Source organism: Cyrtonyx montezumae, unplaced genomic scaffold (genome assembly GCF_038088225.1).
Source record: "Cyrtonyx montezumae isolate F1298 unplaced genomic scaffold, pur_monq_1.0 scaffold_3, whole genome shotgun sequence".
NCBI classification, from domain to species: Eukaryota; Metazoa; Chordata; class Aves; order Galliformes; family Odontophoridae; genus Cyrtonyx; species Cyrtonyx montezumae.
The window spans coordinates 136,748,191-136,768,468 of record NW_027072034.1 but is presented as its reverse complement, the minus strand read 5'-3'; the positions used below and the strand labels follow the sequence as shown (position 1 = coordinate 136,768,468).

Genomic DNA, 20,278 nt, shown 5'->3' with positions numbered 1-20,278 from the left:
TCACAAGCACAAATAAATACTATACCCCAAAGATAATAATAATCCATTGCACAATGCATATGACTCATCACTTAAAGGTATGTATTCTTGCTTCATTTGTAAAATATGACCCTTGAGGCAATTAATTCAAACCCGGCCTACAGAATTTGAACTTCGACGCCCAAGTCAATTTTTTTCATCTGACACAAGTACAGGAAAAAGTATGAGGGTGGATCTTGGAGCTCCAAAGGTCTCCCAGCAGCTGACCCAGTTAAGAGCGGGGCAGTCGGATGTGTGTTAGAGGATCTGTAGCAGTCAAAAAGGAGGAAAACACCAATTTGTCCTTTCATAAAGAGTCTAAACTTTTGGAGTTCCAGTGAGAAATGAAAGATGAATGTGCTTACAGACAGACCAGTGGGCTCTCCACCTGTCTCTGCCAAGAATGATTTATCAGAAGGGAGAAATGACAATTCAGGTCCAACTTGAGGAAGGCCCTTTCAGAAGGCTTTTTTATGTAGGTGAGAAATGCAGCAGTGACAGACAAGCACCTTGAAGACTTTCAGACAGCTCATGGGCTTTTGCTGTCATTTCAGTTGGTTCTAATTGTTTGGCAACTTTTTAATTCCACCTGTCTCTTAGATGAAAGCACTGGAGATGAGACTTGCAGTTTATCGGATTACTGAGCCAAAAGATGGAGTAAACCCTCTTGCTCCTGCATCTGAGAGCCACACAGTATGACTGATACTGACTGGGAGTCCTTGGGGTTGGAATGGTTAATGTACCTGATAGCAGTCCTAGGGACCCTGATGAGTTTGCAGCATGGACTCTTCTCTGATACCAACCACTGAATTCCTTTCTTTATGAGAAATGTACATGAGATTCAGATGCAGCACAGAAAGAAAGGTCATGTTTCCCCTTCATGAGGGACGATCTTTGCTTCTCTAGCAGCACTGTTCCACACAGTGAGCATAGCTAGAGGATCTGACCCCAGGTTGTCCTGAATAAATAATCAGGAATGACTTCAATAATCCCACACTCACCATCCACAGTTCCCAGAGAATTTTTTCTACTATTATTTAATAAATCTATGATAGATCCTTGCGGGTAAATTCTAAGCAGTTTGATGGGTATTATGAATAAAGATTTTAAAATGTAATTTAATTGTTATTGCAGAGGATCCCCAAATGACAACTCACTATTGGGAATTTGCTATTACAGTTTTTTGGTTAGAAAATATCAGCCTCAAGACCTTAAAATGCAGGAGAATCATCTAGCAGGACTTACAGAAGTCACAAGGTACATCTTTTGTAGACGGGCTCCTGATCAAACACCATCCCAAACCATGCCCTGCTTTCATACAAAAAAAAATGAAAAGGGAAGGGATGAACTGAGACCCTCTTTGTGCACCTTGCAGAGAAACTGAACGTGTGAGCAGAAGTGAGAGGGTTGGTGTGTGCTTATGTACTGGCTAGAGATCTCAGGAAGAGGAATTTATGTAGCATTCCTCAAATTCTTATTTTTTGCTCTTAATAAGAACAAATGGTCAAAAGAACTCATGAAACAGAATTAAAAAGAAACATGTTGCAAACACTGAAACATATGGTTCCGTAGCTAGAACATTTTTTTTCACTCATGTTGAAATAGGGAATTTGAAGAAGGCACGACGTATTGACAGTATTAGTGGAATGTAATACAAACACAATTCACAGGAACACAGTACTGAATAATTTCAACAACATTTAAATAAATAAAGAAAATCATAGAACTGACACAACTTATTTTTATGTTATAGAAAAGAAATTTTCAAGAATACTGAACTGCAAGCATGTGTGCAACTTCCACGTTTCTTCTACAGGAGGCTGTTACATCAAGAACATAAGAAGAACATTCCTGTTCTTCTACAGGAGGCTCCCAGAGCTTTTAAGTTTCAATAACACTGCAATTCTTATGGGGTACTTTTCCATAGAAATTACTTTACCAGCTCTACCACTCATCTGGAAAGAAGCAGATGCCCTAAGAAGCACAAGCTGATTCTGTCTCCTGAGGTTTTGTGATGCTGAGCACTCCCAACAGCTCCTGCTGCTTGCTGAAGTGACCCTCCACTCACACCCTGACTACACTGGTGCTCCAGGCCCCAATTAAGCTTGGCAGAATGAATTAATGGCTTGGGGACAGATAGATGACAGGAAAAGGAGAGAGCTCTTTTAAGTCAGAGGCACCACCAATTTTAAGCAAATGGGAGAGCATCTGGGAGATGGAAGAAAGAGGGAACAGAGCTCTAAGAAACAACATTTATCATGTAAGGTCAGTTTGGTTTGGTTTGTTTCAAATGGCAAAGAAAAAAGGCTGAATCATAACGCAGTGCAAATAAGTAAAATTAGCAGGAGGGGCTGGTAGTCTGTTGCTTGTGTCCACTGAAGGTTAAACTAATTAGCAGCTGGGATTTGGGTTAATTGTTAGAAATAATTACTTCCAAACCACTAGGTAAGCAGGTAGAGCAGCTCTCTCCAAAGCTTGTTTAAGTGAGATTGTGAAATTTCCTTCTCAAGGAGCTTTAATAACAGCCTAGACAAATATCTGTCAGGCAGTGGTCTGGGTATGTTTGCTACTGCTGCAAGGAAGCAGGGCCAGGCGAGGTCTTTGTGGTACCTCCCAGCTGCACTTTCCTTTGATGCTCTGGGATGTGTTTCAGCACTGGCTTCAGTTTTCCCAAGAGCCAGAGTTTCTGAATGCTGACAAAAGCAGCTTCCTGGAGGCTGGTGAGAGAAAACTGAAAAGAAAAAGGGCTTAAAGGACAATTAAAAAATGACTCAGTTCATTCTCCTCTCCCAAGCTAAGGAAGCAAAAAGATACATGGCCTCGGCTGCAGGACTTGATTCTGTTGGTTTGCATCACACTGTCTGTCTGAGTTTGCTCTATTCAGGATTACAACTTATTTCTCCTGATAACTATCCATCACATTGCTCTGGATCTCTGCTGGAAAGAGTTCCCCATCATTAATTATTTCTTAAATGTCTGGGTGAAAGTTTGCTTTTTTGGCATATTGCTCACACATAGGGCCTGGAATCTCTCATGCAGGATAAGGTTGCAGCCGTAGGCATCCTTTGTAAGCAATTTCCTCATTTACACGGTGTAACCTTTTTTTTGCCCCTATTAAGTCTTCCCCTTCTCCCTGAGAACAAATATCCATCCTGGGGAAATAAACTTGAGGTAGTGACTGGTGGCAGAACAAACAGTAAGCAGAGCTTAGCTGCCACAGGCAGAAGCCACAGAGCGCCAGAGGCCTTTAGTTGCAATGGAGCAACATATATTACTTGGGAAGTGTCAAAGTATAATACACTCTTGATTATAATCTGCTTGAGGTTGTAGCCCAGCCCTTCATGCAGAGGGATGTGACTATGTGCACAGCTGTTTTCATACTGGCTCATATTTCTAAGGCTACATAAAGATACCGACAGTGGTAGGGAACAGATATCTCATGAACAAGGAGGCTCAATGAATGAAAAGGAAAGCAAGTTTATACGTACACAAAGCAAAATGTAAAGAATTGATTGCAGGAACTCTTTTGCACTTAGAAGTAATTGTGCTCACAGTGCTGAAAAACCAACAAATTCTAAGCTTGGTTGATTTCACTGAAGTATTTTATTTCCCAACTCGTGTGAAGTGCATTTTTGATAACACTCAACACTGTTTCACTGCAGAGGCACTGATTTCCAGAATAAAATCTGTACCCACTAAATTACAGACCATGACATCCAGCTGAAATTCAGGTCCCGACACTCAAAATATTATACAAATCAGGATTGTGAGGGATATTATGATCTAGAAAATATGAAAGACTGAAAATTTGCCAACATACTAGAATTCAATACAGAAAATAGCACATGATGTTCATTAGAAGCAAGCTAAGAATTTGAGCAGTAGTGTAGCATGTTATAATGTGTGTAGGTCAATTTTGCTTCAATTAGGCTAAATAGACCATAGAAGATGAGAAAATGTCAGAGATGTAAGACAAATTTGTAGGCAAAAGGTTACAGGAAACAGTTCCAGTCCAAGTAGCCAATAAATGTCATCTTGCCTTATAAAAATTAAAGTTGATCACATGATCATATCTGGTGATCATATTTAGATTAAGATGCTGTACATTATCAATTCAGGTAACCAAAGGAACTCTTGAATTTATGTTCATGAAGGGGTTTCCAGTTGCTGACTCCCAAACCTTTCTTAATACTTACTTACTGAACTTGGGGTAAACATTTCCTGACTTAGCAAAGTAGGTAATTTGACAACTAGCAATTTTTTAAAACAATACTTACTCTTGATTTTACATACATACTTTTCCTCTTTCTTTGATGTTTGTTTCATTTTCCTTTTACACCCACAGTCACCACTGAAATTTATTTCCTACTTACCACATTTCAACTTGCCATGTCTGGTAAATCTGGCATACATGTATCGTGATGTTCTATGTGCAGTCATTCAATTTGCACTGTTAAACTGTGATATGAAAACCTTGTTACTGGACACTGTGAAAGCCTAATCTCTTTGCAACAGTTTTCCTGAAAACCGTTATTATCCTTCTCTAATTTCCAGTTAGCTGAGGGGTTTTGCCTATGTAAAGCTATTTTTCCACTGAAACACTCTCTGAAGAAAACATCAAAGCATCAGCAAAAGCCCTGAATTTTTATGGCAAAAATCAAAGTGTTTTGACAGAAAATTCTGTACCATTTACCACATAAAGATGGCAAGATAGCAGATTGCCTTCTTCGAGACAAGACTCACCACAGAGAAGTTCATTCCCAGTTTAGGTACAGTAATCACCATCCGAGGAAAGCACACTGAGTTCAGGTTTATTCCCTGAGCTGTAATTGTACTTCCACCACTAGGGAAAATTTAAAAAAAAATTAAGAAGAAGAAGAAGAAGAAAAAAGATAAGTAGGATAATGATGCATCTGCTATGATAACCTTTATTGCAAATTATATTTTAGGCTAAATGACAACGTAAAATCAGAATTAGGGATATTCTAGGGTGAATGCAAAAACATAGCTCTGAGCAGTGAGATTATTTTTCTGGGAAATAAATTTTACACTTGTTATAGCAATTAACCATACACAAGAAAAAAAATTAATTTTAAATATTGTGGCATGCCAGGATATAAAACAAACGTGATTTTTAAAGGAGAGCAAATTTAACATTTTCTAACTTAATTGCTGCTTTCAGTGGTGCTGAAAAAGGTGTCTTTTTTACTGCTGACATTTTTTTGGCAAAGGCAGATAGTTTGGATTAGAGCTACTGATACAATAAGTATGTCACATAAAAATACACACATACTACCATGAATATGTATTCATAATATTTATGATTTGCTGGATTTAGACGATTTTAAAATCCATTTGCTCTCCTGAGTGCTGCTGACTTGTCACATTAAATGATTTTCCTCACTAATCAGTGTAATGTCCAGACACAGCATAGGAGACCCACTTAGCTGTACAGCAGGTATCTCAGCAGGACATCACAGGTACACTCGGCAGCAGTTAGGAGTTAAATCACATAAAGAACAGAGGCGCCCTTCCCCCTTCTCCTTCACCTCTGAAAGGAAATGATCTGCCCTCTGCAACTGCACCATAATAGAAGCAATTGGCATGGCAGATAGAGATAAAAATGCAATTTCTTTTGATAGATTGCTGCACGGCACAGCCACACTTCTTCCATTCATTATTTTTCTTATTTCTATGAGAAACTTTTACTCACCTAAGAAAAGATTTGGCTGGATGAATTTTTAAAACAACAGGGTCTTCTCTGTAGGTGAAATAATCTTTTGTGTCTCTGATAGCTTCGTCGATTTCCATCCTCACACGGTACTCCTGGGGGATTTGTTGTGCTGGAGTATAGCACTCCACAGTGCTTTCTGATGTGCTGGAAGCACAGAGAGGGACTTGCTTGTTAGCATTATAAAACACACACTTTGTTTAAAATCTTATCCTTTAGTAAGCCCCAACCCCACCTAAAGATCCATGTGTGAGAAAGAGATGTTATTTATTATCACAAAGGAGATTCATGTTGCATAAAATAAGCACAGCGCAATGTAGAAAGAGCAACAATGCTTCTTAGGCTCCAGATTCACCTTAATTTGACCGCCATGCACCTTGTCTGGTAAAAAGCATTTCCTCAGTGCCAGCGACAGCCCTGTTAATGCACATATTGCCCTGTGCAAAGGCAGCTTCCAGCCTGGAAAATGACACCAAGTTCAAGGAGAATGACTTGTTCTGCCATAACCAACATATTTCTCTTTCTAATGCACAGGACTTGGCTCCATGTACTAAGGGATAAACAGGAGAAGGTGAGGAGAAAGGTGGAGAAGGTGAAAATTCCTGAAGAGCTGGCCAAACCCAGCACAGCAGCAGTCTTGGAGATATTCACCTTTCCCTCTTTCTCTCAACCTTGACCCTGGAAGTCTTACTCCTGTGCTGAGATCATTGGGTGAGATGAAGGATCCTGAAGGTTGAAGCACGTGAATTGTGACCACGAGGGCACAACAGAGGAAAGGGTAAAAACTGACTGGAAAAGCAAAATAAATTTCTAGCAGATGTTTTCAATGATTTGGGCCAAACCACATTCAATTGCCCTCCAGGTGAGGCCATTCTCAAAGGATGTTTCCAAATCAGACAAAACAGGCTATTTATACTAATTCTAATGCTTTCCAGGGAGGTGGTGTTTGCAGTGTGCTGTAAGGGGTTAGTGATTCATTCATAAGTATCTAGAAATGTTTACTCTCTTTTAAAGAGAAAACAGAACAAAATGAAACAAAATTCACCCTTGATCTAGCTATACTCAGAACCAGGGAATAATCCCAAGGGGGAATGTCACACTTTAGGTTTAGAAATATCTAACCTGAAAAACTGGCTAAGACCTTCATATATGAATTTAGACAACTTTGCTTGTAAGAAGGGGTGTGCTGGGGTTGTCCACTGAGCAACCCAAAATTAAGGTTCAGTACCTAGTGGTCCCACCTAGGAAGGTACAGATCTGCCTCAGAGGGGGGCAGTCATCTCACCCCCACAATAAGCATTTCAAATGAATTAAATGAATTGTTCCCCAAAGTTCCATGCGTTTATCCATTAGCTGATATCAATGAAGCCTACCCTAAAGTATTAAGTAGCAGTTGAAGATCTTGGTAGTGATTAAATATCAAACTTGAATGCCTAAATCCTTTTGTTGATTTAGTCAGGAGACATAGCTGATTTGATCAAGAACATAAAATAAATCATTTACCAGCAACGAGTAATATTCAGCTCTCTTGACTTCAAGTCTGACATTAACTAATAGACTATTGCTTCTTTGCATCTTTTACAAGAATAATTTTTCACTACTGTAATTTTCCAAAATCTTCAGGAGAGACCTAAAATGCATACAAATTGCAGAACACCTTGTTTCTGGAACACAGTTGGCATGATTCTGTCCATGATAGTGGAGGTGACAATTCTGTACACATCAATGGGAGTAAGCCTGCTGTACCCCAAAAAAGACCAAGCAAGATTTACGCTATTGCAGAATGGCTACTGAATTCAGAATGCTCAGCTGACTATTACAGAGAATCTGTACTCATTATTTAATGTTAATATTCAGACAAGATTCAAAGCATTTCCACATTTAGCGTATCAGAGGTTCCTGGCTAAGTTCCTACTGGACACAGTAAAGAGCCTTGAAGAAATCCTGGCTTAATCCTTAGAACTATTTTATACTTATCAGGAAGTGTGCTGAAATGATGCAATGATGCATCACACATTGAGACTTCTAGTGAACTACAGTCCTTTCTAGAAAGCGTCTAGATACCTTACACTCAGGACCTAATTCAGAGATGAGTGCTTACTGCTGCCTCTGTTCCCTTATATGTGAGGTGGAGAGGAGCACATTTATTTATTTATTTATATTTAAGATTTTATTTTAATTTAATTTTTTTAACTCCATTGAATTGTTTTTTGTGAATACATTACCTCTTCAAGCTGCATGGTTTCTCACCAACAAAAATCCTTCTGGATTTTCCACTGTTTAGGTATTTGCCATGTATTGTTAGCAGCGTTCCTCCAGACTTGGGGCCATAGGTGGGGGAGATACTCGTTATTACAGGATTCTGAGGGGAGTAAAAATAAGCAAAGAGGACTGTTACATTATCTATCTGTATTTTTAAAAAGAGGAATAATCTTAATACACTTATTTTTGCTTCTATGAAGTAATAATAAACGTAATATAGAATTATCATACTGGATTGAACTAATGAAAAGTCTTCTTCCAGTTCACACTGGAGGTAATTGGACATTAAAATTTTAATAATAGTGCTTACCACATATGAAAATGTATTGAATAATGCTTTTCCATGTCCAACAGAAACACTACTGGATATATTAAAACTTGCATTTTTTGCAGCAGGAGCTGTGCATTCCAGCCTTTGGAAAGCAAAGAAAAAAATCATATTACATTTATTTTCCTAGGTTGATCATTTCATACCAAAATAAAGCCACATCCATCTCAAAACAATGCTGAACCCATACATAGTCATCAAACTGTGTGTGTCAGATATATTTCAGAAAAAATAACAGCTTAAAGAATTGTGCTCTTCTTTAACACTAAACACAAATGCTATGGTGTTTGTACATAGACAGAGAAAATAATTTTAATTAATCAAATATATTTCTGAAAAAAAGGCATGCTGGGGAAAACAAATGCCTCTCATTCAATTGGTTAACTTGTTTTTTTTGGAATTTCCCCCTAGTGTCAAATTTTGGTAGACAACAGGATTAGAAAATCTTACTTTCTATATTGATTTATTGCCTAAATTTCAATATTACCAAAAATTAAACTTGAACTTTTGTGGCATTATGTATCCATTAACTACATTACATTTACTGAGTCTCATACATGAGCCACTCTCCTTAAATCATTTAGCTTGCATTAAGGCTGCTCAGAGCAGCAGTAAGGCGTGAGCTCAAGGCTGCTGGAGGGTGACCTCTGCTACTACAAATGCAGATAGGGAAGCCGAGTCATGCTCTGCACATGGCTGTGTCACTAGTCACATGCTCTGATCTGAGAGAGGATATTCACTGAGCTTATTATTTCTTCACTATAACAACCAGAATATCCTCTGTCTTGAACTTAAGCCATTGTCCCACTGTCTCAAATATGTATTTTTGAGGAGAAGTACTGTGGAGGACCATGAGCAGCTTGATGACCAAATACCTACCTCTTCTCACATTCCTCTCCAGCAGCCTCACCGATGAGGAAGATGGAGGTGACATATCTGAGCCCCTGCCCTAGCAGGACCCTGGCTAAAGGAACCTGCCACATTTTCAAACCTTTGGACAGTTTCATTTTTGCCAGCTCCCATGGGTGCGGAACAGCATTTTGTAGATGAACCATAAAAAGCTGTTGCAAGAGCTATCAGCATTAACTAGCTTTATGAGAGCACTGTTTTCCTGGGGATCTTGTCAAAATGAGGGATTGTTCAACACCAAAAGCTTCTGTTTGAAAATTCAGAATGGAAGAATACTACTTACTGACCAAACGTTTGTAGTATTAGTAAATTCATTCCAGACAAAGACCACCTTTAAAAAGGAAATGTTGCATTCTAAGTTTCTTACTTGTTCTTGTTGCTAGATTTTGCTTCCAGAGCACAAATCTGTCCTCCAATATGGACTACTGTATTTCTCAATTCGAATCTGTTATTTTTGCTGAATCCAAAGTCCCATCCACACAGTGTCAGTTTTGTCCCGCCTTCTAAAGGAGCGCTGCTTGGGAGAATCTGTTAAAAAATATTGTGTTACTTGCATCGGGTTTTCTTGAACTTCAAACAGAGTCAAAGAATGTGCAAAGGAATAATTTTAGAAAAGCATTTCTTCCGGCGGTTTATGTCCTACCATTCATCTTAATTGCTCTTCACCTTTCATTTGTCACATTATGAGCTTTCTCTGACAGTAGCAATAAATAACAAAACCTATACTAGAAAGCTTTGAAGGATAGTGTTTAGGGGCACAGAACAAGCTGTGCATTGTAATAGTCTTTTAAATCCCGCCGTTCTTGTCTTTCACATCTTATTTCTGGCATGTTAAACATACAATGTACTTATTTTGTTAGAACCCGAATGCTGAACACAAAAGAGCCCCCAAATGACCATTTTTTGTCAGCTGGATGAAAGTCAGGTTCATAGTGAAGTAGCTTCAAAGACACCTACATCTGAAATTGGATTGGCTGTGATAAAGTTAACGTGACTTCTGCTATTCTTTCCTTCAGTCTTTTACATTTGGTCACCTCTAATTCCGAGTTAAAAATAAACTACCTCTCAGAAACACAGAGACAATCTACAAAGGAAATGCTTTTCCTTCTGTATATTGTAAATTGTCCTTTAAAATATAACAATGGTGGGAAAAAGGTAGAAACACTATAGAAGTCTTGCAGAACTCAGTAAAAGTGCTGGTCAGTACTGCCAGCAACAAAAATAAAAGAGACATTGGTTTAGGTTTTATGGGACTTTTAACAATACTGCAAAATTCTGCAAACATACCAGAGCTGCTGGACAAACAACAGAGAATGGAAGATTGAATTTATACTTGTGGTCATAGTGCCTGAGTGTCTTAAACTTAATGCTTTAGTAAGGGTAGTTTTGCTCCTAAAATGCAACACAGCTGTGCCTTTCAAAGGACTTGACTTCATTTTCAAGCTGAAAGGCAAGTGTTTGAGAGATACTTGGCTATTATTTCATCTGGAAATCCAGTAAGACACACATTTCTTTTCAACTCTCTTCAAGACTATCACAAATGAACTATTGTAGATAGTAAGGAAGCTGAAGAATACTTCAAAAGAATTATATCATATATTCTATATGGGGAAATTTACTGCCACCATTAGAAAGCAGACAAAGAGTCTGATCAAAAATGCACTGAAGTCAGGAGGAATCTTTCCCACTTTAATGAGCTTTGGATCAGCTCTCAGTGAGTGCAGAAGAGGAAACCTACACAAGAACAGTGCTTCTGCACAAATCCCATAAAAAGGAACTATGCTCTCATAGCCTTCCATCGCCCAATCGCCGCAGCTTAATGTGGGGAGCAGTACTGCACCCTGTGGAGCCTGTGCCATTCCCAAGTTTTAGTTTTCCTTCTTTCTTTTTTTTTTTTTAAAGACTTTTCCTCCAAATCTGGACTGACTTCAGATCTTAGTTTTCCACTCCACTTAATATCTCAGCTCACTATCTATTTTTAGGACTAACAAAACACTAGCAGGAACTGAAATTGCTCTGTGGGGGTACAAGATGTTTTGCACAGTAATGCATAGACTTCTGGCATTCGAAGAATCTGAAATTAATCCATTAAGTTAGCAAAATAAGGGCATTAAAACCAAGCTTCACAAAACCATACAGAATCAAAACCTAAGGCACTTAGCTGGTTTTAAGTGATATTACCTGCCAAAAGAGACTTGTGATAGCAGCCTACGTGCCTAGACTGAGGAAGAATGAAAGTATTTGCTAGATTCTGTAAGAGGTGAGACTACAGAGCAGATTGCAAAGAAATACCCCAAAGCTTACACTTCTTTACTTAGCTTTACAAAAGTTCCCCTACAGTGCCTTCACTCATTCCTTTATTTCAGATGGCCTTTATGATGGAGCCAGTGGAAGTCAAATGTGGTTTCCAAGATTTTTTACTGGGAGAGATGACAGGAATGAGCAGTGAACCTCCTCCTGGACCTTGGACTAGGCACTCATAGTCATCTTCTGTGGCGCTCATTTTACGCAAGTAGCAACAGAAAATAAGCAGAGCGCAAAAAAATGCTATGAAATTCAGGACTCGAGAATTGTTGGCAGTTCTCTATAGCCAGGAAACCCACTGGGAGCCTGCAGCATGTCCTGCCACGAGGTTGCAGTTCTGCATGTCCCTGCTACTCTCTGGCTTCGGGTGGTGGGGCAGAAAGCTTTTCCCAAAATGTAAAAGATTGTGTTTTCCTTTTGTTTACATTTACAGCCATTCTTCTAATATCCACTCACATACTTTATATATTATTAGAAGAAAATATCAATTTATTAAAGTTTCAACAGTCCATTCACTTTAATTGAGTGAAGACTATGCAGAGGCCACATCTGAAATTTCCAGCAAAACCTCCAATCTAAGCAGGCAGCAGAAGGCCTGATATTCTTGATACTGCTGCAATAAAAGCTAACAAAAATGACTCACTTTAAAAACAACACACCACCCTAGCCTTTTAGCCACAACAAAGAGTCCAAAGGGAGACCAGTTTATTTTTCCTTCCACACATTTCACCTCTCAGAGTGACCTGAACTCTGCATTGCAGATGCCTGCGGTTTGTTTCAGTACTGAGTTATCCCAAGTGAGAATCCTCTGAGTCCCCCAGAGCTCCTCTGGTGCTGTTGCTCAGGCTGACAAAACATGCTCTGGTGCTGGCAAGGTGGTTGGTGGAGGCACATCTGTGGGGTACTGTGCTACTGTGGGGCAGAGCCCATTGACTCCAAGTTAAAATGCTTACGGCAGGGCAGCGAGCCAACATGTCAGCAGGACCCCAATAGGAGAACCTTGTGCTTCCTCTCCACCATTCTTCCTGAGATGAAAATATTTTTCTTTTTTTCTACTGCGCATTGCCCTGTGCAGTAATGAGAGAAAACTTATTTGAAGACTCATCTAACATTCTTTGGATCAGATCCTCTGTGTCCCCCTCAGGTTAAAGCGCTCATGTGACATATCTGCCTCTCTGAAATCTGCAAAATATTAGAGGGTTAGGACTGAATTTCAAACACTATGCAAAGCAGGTCATCCTCTGTTTGTTAGGAACAAAACAAGCTTGTTTCTCATATATTATGCATATGGGTTTAAAGACAGATCAGAAGATGATGAATAATCTGTTTTATATTTTTTTCAGTAATAATGTTAAATGTCATGGTCCAGCGGAGCATGAAATCTGTCTTAACAGCTAGCAATCCAAAGGGATTTGAGTACTCAGCTGTATTTTTTTTCCTTACAGGCCTTCTAGAAGTTGTTTCCACCAATGTTGGCACACTGTACTTCAAGATTGCCTTCAAGATCTAACAGTGCCACAGATCCATATCCATTACAGGGGCAGGCTGGGCTTGTGTTGAGTGAGTAGGCCTGAGCGCTGTGCATGGAGAAGGGGAGCCCGTGGCTGGTGCCATGCCTACCTGCTGCCCACATCTATGGCATGCTCCATCAAACGAGGCCTCACAGCAGCAGGGGACCCCAGAGGTGGTTTTGGGGGATACACTTCTTGGTCTAAGCATCAAACTTGCAGAGTACATGTAGGTTGAAATCAGAGAGGACTGCAAGAGCTCAGCTACTCTGAAATTCAGAAACAGTTCTGAGCCTTAGAAATCTTTTTGGATGCATGGAAATACACTGCTAATGCTGGAAAGTTTTGCTGAGAAAAAATATTGAGATAACTACCTGTGCTTGAGCTTTAGGAAAGACAAAACATGCTATGAAAGATGGTTTGGTCCTGAGGAAGTATATGAAAATAGGCCAGGGGTAATTCTCAGTGTATGTCTTTGCATCAGTGACTCATAGTCTCTTAAAAGTGAGGACCAGAAAGGACTATTTGATCATCTACCACAGCTTTTTTGAGAAGGCTGTGATCTTGTATGAAGTGAAAGTATGTGATTCACTTTTGGAGTTAGCAATTTTTTTACATCTTCTTTATCCAAAGGTATATCACAACTGAAGGAAAAGCAAACGTGCATATGCACACATCTCTCCATCCATTTTGGGTTTGATTCCTAGAGTGCCTCATTGTCTGTTCACTGAGCTTTTTTCTGGTTTAGGTCTAAATTTTGTGTCTGAAATGTGAAAAAAAAAAAAAAAGCCTACCTATATAAATCTGTTTCCAGATTAGTAGCAAATAGAAAGTTTCACAGAAGTTTTGCTTGGATACTCTTAAAAATATTTCTGACCATGAGTTTATCTGCCTGGTTGAAGGAAGACAATATTTGCTCCTTTTCCCCCTGGGATTTTTGAGTGCTGAAGTTTCATCTCCATTTGTAAGTTGTATACCCAGAGGAAAATGTATTTCTTTAGCTGCAGAGTATAATTTAGATGTGTTAAAATTAAGTGCAAGTGGTAGTGGAGAGATTTCTGTTTGTTCCTCCCTCAACTTACTAGTCCATTGCTGCTCCTAAAACCTCAGCCTTCACAGCTGTGCCAGACCAAACTCAAAACAGCTCAGTTAACAGACAGCCCATGCAAATCTCTCTGACCATAGCTAAATGGAAACAGGGACAAGCAGTGGAGCTGTGCTCATCTGCTTTGTCTGTGCATGCTCCTCATAGGCTCCAGCCAACAGAGATCAGCCTTTGGTTGTCCCCTCTCGTGGGACACAGCTGCTGGAAAGAGCATGGAAACTCCTCTCTTTTGCTTCTCATATTCACCAACATCTGGGGGCACCTCTTCCTCTATACCTACCCTAAAGAGTCATCTGATCCTTTAGGCTTATGAGGCAATGTAAAAGCAGTGATGGCAAATGGTCATGGCGTGGGCACTCTTGGGTATGACAGGCTCTGAAGGACGGTGGGCAGACTGCTCTTCACCCTGGCTGGTCAGAAGCTCCTGTGCACTGCCCATGGTATGTGAACACCAGGAGCAGGTGGTTTTACCTCATAAACTCTCGGCAAGCAGGTCTCCTGGGTCCAGGTCCCTCCATCACACTCTGCAGCCCTCAGGCACCGCTGGCCGCACCAGCCGCAGCGCATGAAGGCGGGTGCCAGCAGACACTGGCTGCAGGACTGGAAGTGGTGGCAGCCCGGCCCGTTCAGCGGCACCTTGGTTATCTGTCGACAGAAAGAGATGGCATACAGAGCCTTCAAATGTGTATTCTTGCTGGCAAGGAGTCTCAATTTATGCGCTGTGTTGTGGTGCTACTCAGATTTCAGCTGTGCAAGTTGTGGTTCGACTTCTCTTTAGCTCGATAATTATAGGATCTTATAAGTAATTTAACTGACATGATTTTAAATTCACTTGGGAGAAACCCAAAAGGCATCTTAATGTTATATACAGTTACTACCAGCATCTGGTGTTTACAGCAAGATAGCATTTTTTATTTTTTTTTTTGCTGATGGAAACAGCAGTGTGCTCCTCCCAGTTCTGTAGCAATTCTTGGAAAAAGCAGTGTGTCTCAGTAAGTCTTAGTTCATATGTTTGCAAAACCAGTCGTGGTAGCTGTTTTGGCTCTGGCTACATTGCCAGCCGTGACACGCTGTGCACACAATGGCCCAAATATGGTATTTAACACCTATTATCAGAAATCTTATCCTATATCTAAATCATAAATCAAGAATGATGTTATTTTTCAAAATATCACAGCAGGTGTGATAACAGCAGTTCTAAATACATGTTATCTTTGGTCAAAATGTTAATTTTAGCATATATTTGCATTGTTAGATAAATATACTTTATGCTTCAGTATTTTTCTTAAACTTTTTGGGGACATTGTCTTTGAAAATTACTCTTATAAATATCTAATACATTTCTGGTAAATGATTAATAACCATTTTAGTAATGGCTGATTTATTTCTTTAAATTCTTATAGAACTCAAGGAGTCAAATTATTGCTTACGATTAGAGTTTAGGATTATCTGTAATGTTATCTGCTAATGCAGTGATGTTCTAAGCTCACTCTACAATGCATATCCTACTAATGACAATAGCATATTCATGACAACTCTTCATGTTTTGTTAACCCCTTGCAACCCTCCTGTGAAAATATTCCTCAAACCCTACCGTGAGCAGCATCTCCAATTTTAAGCCCACCCACCTAAGACACACACACACCTCTCTTTAAAATCTTAAAATATTATGACACACATGAACAACAGTGGGAAATTCTGGATATATCCTTTTCTTAAGCCACTGTGTGGTTTTCTTTGCAAGCACTTGAACTAAGGAAAGACGTTCAGCCTCAAATTTTCATTTCCTGGCTTTTGTTGGTTGGTATCACAGTTCTTACATTAGTTAAACATTTCTCAATCTTAGCGTGTAGGTTTGTTTAGTATGGAAAACAAAGTCTTGGGTGAAACTTGCTCTTGCTGTTCTCCCAAGGGAATAGGAAGGTTGGGAGGATGCAGAACATAAAGCCACAGTGTAAATAGTTGCCCTTACCAAAAATTGCTGCTCTGGGCACAGGTTTACATGGGGTGCAGAATGATGAGATTAAGAACCACCCACCTTTTTTCCAGTCACTACCAGGGTATAGCCATCTGCTGCTGCCGACTGCTCGACAACAACCTGGGGAGAGACGGGGTGGGAGTCCAGCTGAAAGCTGACGTGTGGAGCTGTGGGCTCAGAGCGGGAAACCACTATCTAAGAAAGACAGAAATTCAGGAGATCAGCAGGCAACGTGTGACACAAATTCATCCTGCTTGGCTTTCTCACATCACTGCCACTTTTCTGTTTGCATTAATTACTTTGCATTACATTGCATAATGTTTTGCATAATGTTTCATCATGATCTGATTAAGCCTCTATAAAATCCACTTTATTTAACACAGCAAAATCATGGTTGTTGAGGGATCCTCAAAATACATTGCACTTATTAAAATATGAAGAAGTCGCTGCATGCCTTTAGATCCTATAATTTCAAGTATTTAAAAATCAACCATAAAAGATGAAGATGGGTCACTTAGTCAGCCTTGTAGATTTAAGAAAAAAAGAACTGTAGCTACAATGTCTAGTTAAAGGAGACCTCTGGCCATTGAAGGTCAAATATGTTTTCATTTGTTTTCACCTTTGTCATTCAGCTTGAAAAGTAAACCACACCGTGTGTCATTACTATCTGGCCTTGGTGCTGTTGGAGTGCAAAGCTTCAGCAGGAGCACATTGCGGCCATGAGCAGTGCTATGAAGCCACAAGGAGCCAGAGCTCGGTGTCCAGAGCTGCTGAGTTGGTTGTTGCAGCAGACAGGCCCTCAGCAAGATGAAGGTGGGCACCTTGAGTTCTAGCACCTGCTGATTTCTGCGTGAGGTGGGTGTCCAGAACAATCTCCAGCACCACTAAAACAGCAGGGAGTGCTGGAGGCTTCTCTAGAAGGTGTTCCAAAACAGGAGCCTAATTTAGTTGTCCTGAAGCCCTTTTCTAAGAGCCCTCTCTCTCGATTTCAGATCTTAAGGAGATTAGTCACACTAGTATGAAATTCCCCCACTAGTCATCTCTCTTCATCTTAAGTTACCTAAATACTTCTGGGAATTTGGGCCTATTCCTACAAACACATGCTTGACTTTACTACTGTAACTTTGTTGACTTTAATGGGATGAGTCATGGTTGTTAAGCATAGGCATAAAGCATCTGCAGATTGGGGTGGATATTTGATAGCAAGACTTTATAGGCTTGGGTCTGCAATCCAGAAGGATGTGCACCCAGTGTGATGGCATTAGACAACAAAGGAAGAGGATTGTTTACATAGGGGAAGATCATGTTCATATTTCAAAAGCTGCATCGTGTGTAGTTTACTTAAGGAATTTAGATAATCAGTGTTTGCTGAGAAGTTGAGATTCATTGGAGCTCATTATTTAACAATATCAAAGCTAGTCTGAAAATAACTTGCATGTCAAATGTTTTATTTTTCCTATAATGAAGCTTTTCTCCTGGCTATCAAAGCAGCACCAGAACTGCCAGGACACTGATTTACACGATTTCACTGGCATTTCCCAGTTTGCCAAGGTCTTTCAACAAGATGGCCAACTCCAAAACTTGACTTAGAGATGCTGTAATTACAGCCAATGTTTTGTTGTAAATCAAGACTTAAATAAAATATATGAACAGTTAACCTGAGGCAATAAATGCTTCGCATCCCAGAGGTACTTACAGTTTGTGGTTAAAAGAATACATATTTTTTTTACCCTTAAAATGAAACTGGCATTTTTGAAGAATTTGCTATAGGTTTGTTTCACAGCACAGAAAGTACAGCTTTTAGAAATCGATATGGTCTGATCATTTTCGGTGACACAGAAGTATGGTCTCTGACTCAGTGTATTAGGGCATAAGCTCTGTTTTTATATTCAGGAAAATGAAAAATAGAACCGACTGCAAAGCTGCATGGAAAAGCTTGATTAATGTTGGCATTATGGGGAGAGGTAGCACCACAGCTGCAAATACCTTTTTAGTTGATCATTAGCCATGTCTCATCTCGAATACCCACTGCTATAAAATGCTAAGAATTCTTCTCTATCATTAATCCAGGCTTCCTCTTATTGCCAAGCATTCTTTCTGATTGAGCCACAGTGTTAACCCTTTAAAGACACCTTTGTTGCAACTTCATAACGACACATAAAAATTCAGATCCCTTATCTCTACAATCTTGGAAAATTATTTGGTACATTAAACATCAAATATTTGTTGTGCTGGGGATGATAGCCAAATCACCTGCACAAAACCCAAGTGAGTAGACTTTGACCTCATGACACACGAGGAGCTCAGATTACACTTCCTAACTCGTTTGGCACTGTGGAATAGAAGTTTTCTGTTTTTCTAGAACTAATTTGCCTGTCTATAGCTTTGCAGTAACAGACTCAAGATGCAGAAAAGCTTTTTCTGTTCTATATAACTGTGACACTTTTGCATGCGTCAGCCCAGACCTTGAAACTCAGCCTTACTCTTATCCAACATAATCCTGAAGAGAAAGGCAATTCTATGACAGCTTCTACGGCATGAAGAAGAGGCTACTTAGGACTTCAGTATTATTCTCAGATACCTCTGATCTTTATTGCTTGGGTCTCGGCTGCTATGTGTACTGTTCGGCATTGTTTTAATGTGGCTGCACTACCACATATGGGCTACTTCTACAATGGAAATGGTTCTGTACTACAGAAGTACAGAAGAATCTTTTCTTTCTTTCTTTCTTTCTTTCTTTCTTTCTTTCTTTCTTTCTTTCTTTCTTTCTTTCTTTCTTTCTTTCTTTCTTTCTTTCTTTCTTTCTTTCTTTCTTTCTTTCTTTCTTTCTTTCTTTCTTTCTTTCTTTCTTCTTTCTTTCTTTCTTTCTTTCTTTCTTTCTTTCTTTCTTTCTTTCTTTCTTTCTTTCTTTCTTTCTTTCTTTCTTTCTTTCTTTCTTTCTTTCTTTCTTTCTTTCTCTCTCTCTCTCTCTCTCTCTCTCTCTCTCTCTCTCTCTCTCTCTCTCTCTCTCTCTTTCTCTCTTTCTCTCTTTCTTTTTTTATTTTCTAACATTTTAATGAGCTAACAAGCATTTCTTCAGAGTGTACAAGAAATGAAAGTACACATGTGCACCTGCACCCGAGCAGTTAAGAGAGAAGGAAGACTTGCACAAATAAATAATTGACAAAAAAAGAACAAACATATGCTAGATATAAACAGCCAGTTCCTGCAATAGTCATAAGTCACCAGGGGTGTTCTGCAAGAGTCTGTGCTGTTTAATATATGCATAAATGGGTTTGAGAAGTGCGTGAGCAGTTCAGCAACAAAGTTTGCTGAAGATCCGAAAGCCTTCAAGGTGATAAGGATGAGGACAGACTATGAAGGATGGCAGAAGGATTTTACAAGGCAGCATGTCAAGGCAATAAAATGGCAGGTGAAACAGAACAAAGAAGATAAATTTAAAGTGATACATGATAGATAGTTCCAGGAAAATATCATGTCTCTGCTCAATAGAAGACAAAGAAAAAAAACCAAAAAAACCCACAAACTTGGACATTATTAGAGAAGGATTAAAGAACAAATCGGGAAAGATCCTTATTTCATATGAATCCATGACTGTCCCAATCCTCGAACTCTGTGCAGTTCTGGTGGCTTCATAACAAAGAGAATATATTAAAATGGGAAAAGGTTCAGAGAAAAGTAACAAAGGTGATCAAGAGGCTGAAATAAAAAATAACTGAGTAGATTAAATATAGAATCACTGACTTTGAGTGTGGGATATGAAAAAGACACACAGGATCCTGAGTGGCAAGGAGATGGTGGGTAGGGATTGACCATTTAATCCCTTCCAATTGAAGAAATAAATACCATCAAAAGTCAAAAGTGAGAGTCAGGTTCAAAATAAACAAAAGAGGAAGACTTCCTGTCAATATATGACAAACTCGCGGGACTGCTTGCCAAAGGGTGTAAATGCAAAAGTAATGCACACTTAAAGGGAAATTCCACTTGTACATGGGAAAAGCTAAACAGACAAAACCCAATTTTTCAGCTCAGGAGCTACCCAGAACTGAAGAACCGAACATAGCTGGAGGCTTGAAGTAGAAGGGATTACACATGATGCCCTGCTCTCTAGGTGCTCCTTTGTCACCATGACTGG

The 20,278-nt window shown here is 39.4% G+C and overlaps 1 protein-coding gene across 1 annotated transcript in view; it reads right to left on the bottom strand.

Moving 5' to 3' along the window:
- The window catches only part of MET (MET proto-oncogene, receptor tyrosine kinase), a 69,108-nt gene that overhangs the window by 25,300 nt on the left and 23,530 nt on the right, over window positions 1-20,278 (bottom strand). The window contains exons 3-9 of the mRNA XM_065743479.1: window positions 16,204-16,338; window positions 14,637-14,810; window positions 9,616-9,776; window positions 8,322-8,424; window positions 7,975-8,111; window positions 5,732-5,896; window positions 4,762-4,861 (exon numbers count right to left, since the gene is read on the bottom strand). Coding sequence (XP_065599551.1) covers window positions 4,762-4,861; window positions 5,732-5,896; window positions 7,975-8,111; window positions 8,322-8,424; window positions 9,616-9,776; window positions 14,637-14,810; window positions 16,204-16,338 — 975 coding nt within the window. The remainder of the gene's footprint in view (window positions 1-4,761; window positions 4,862-5,731; window positions 5,897-7,974; window positions 8,112-8,321; window positions 8,425-9,615; window positions 9,777-14,636; window positions 14,811-16,203; window positions 16,339-20,278) is intronic.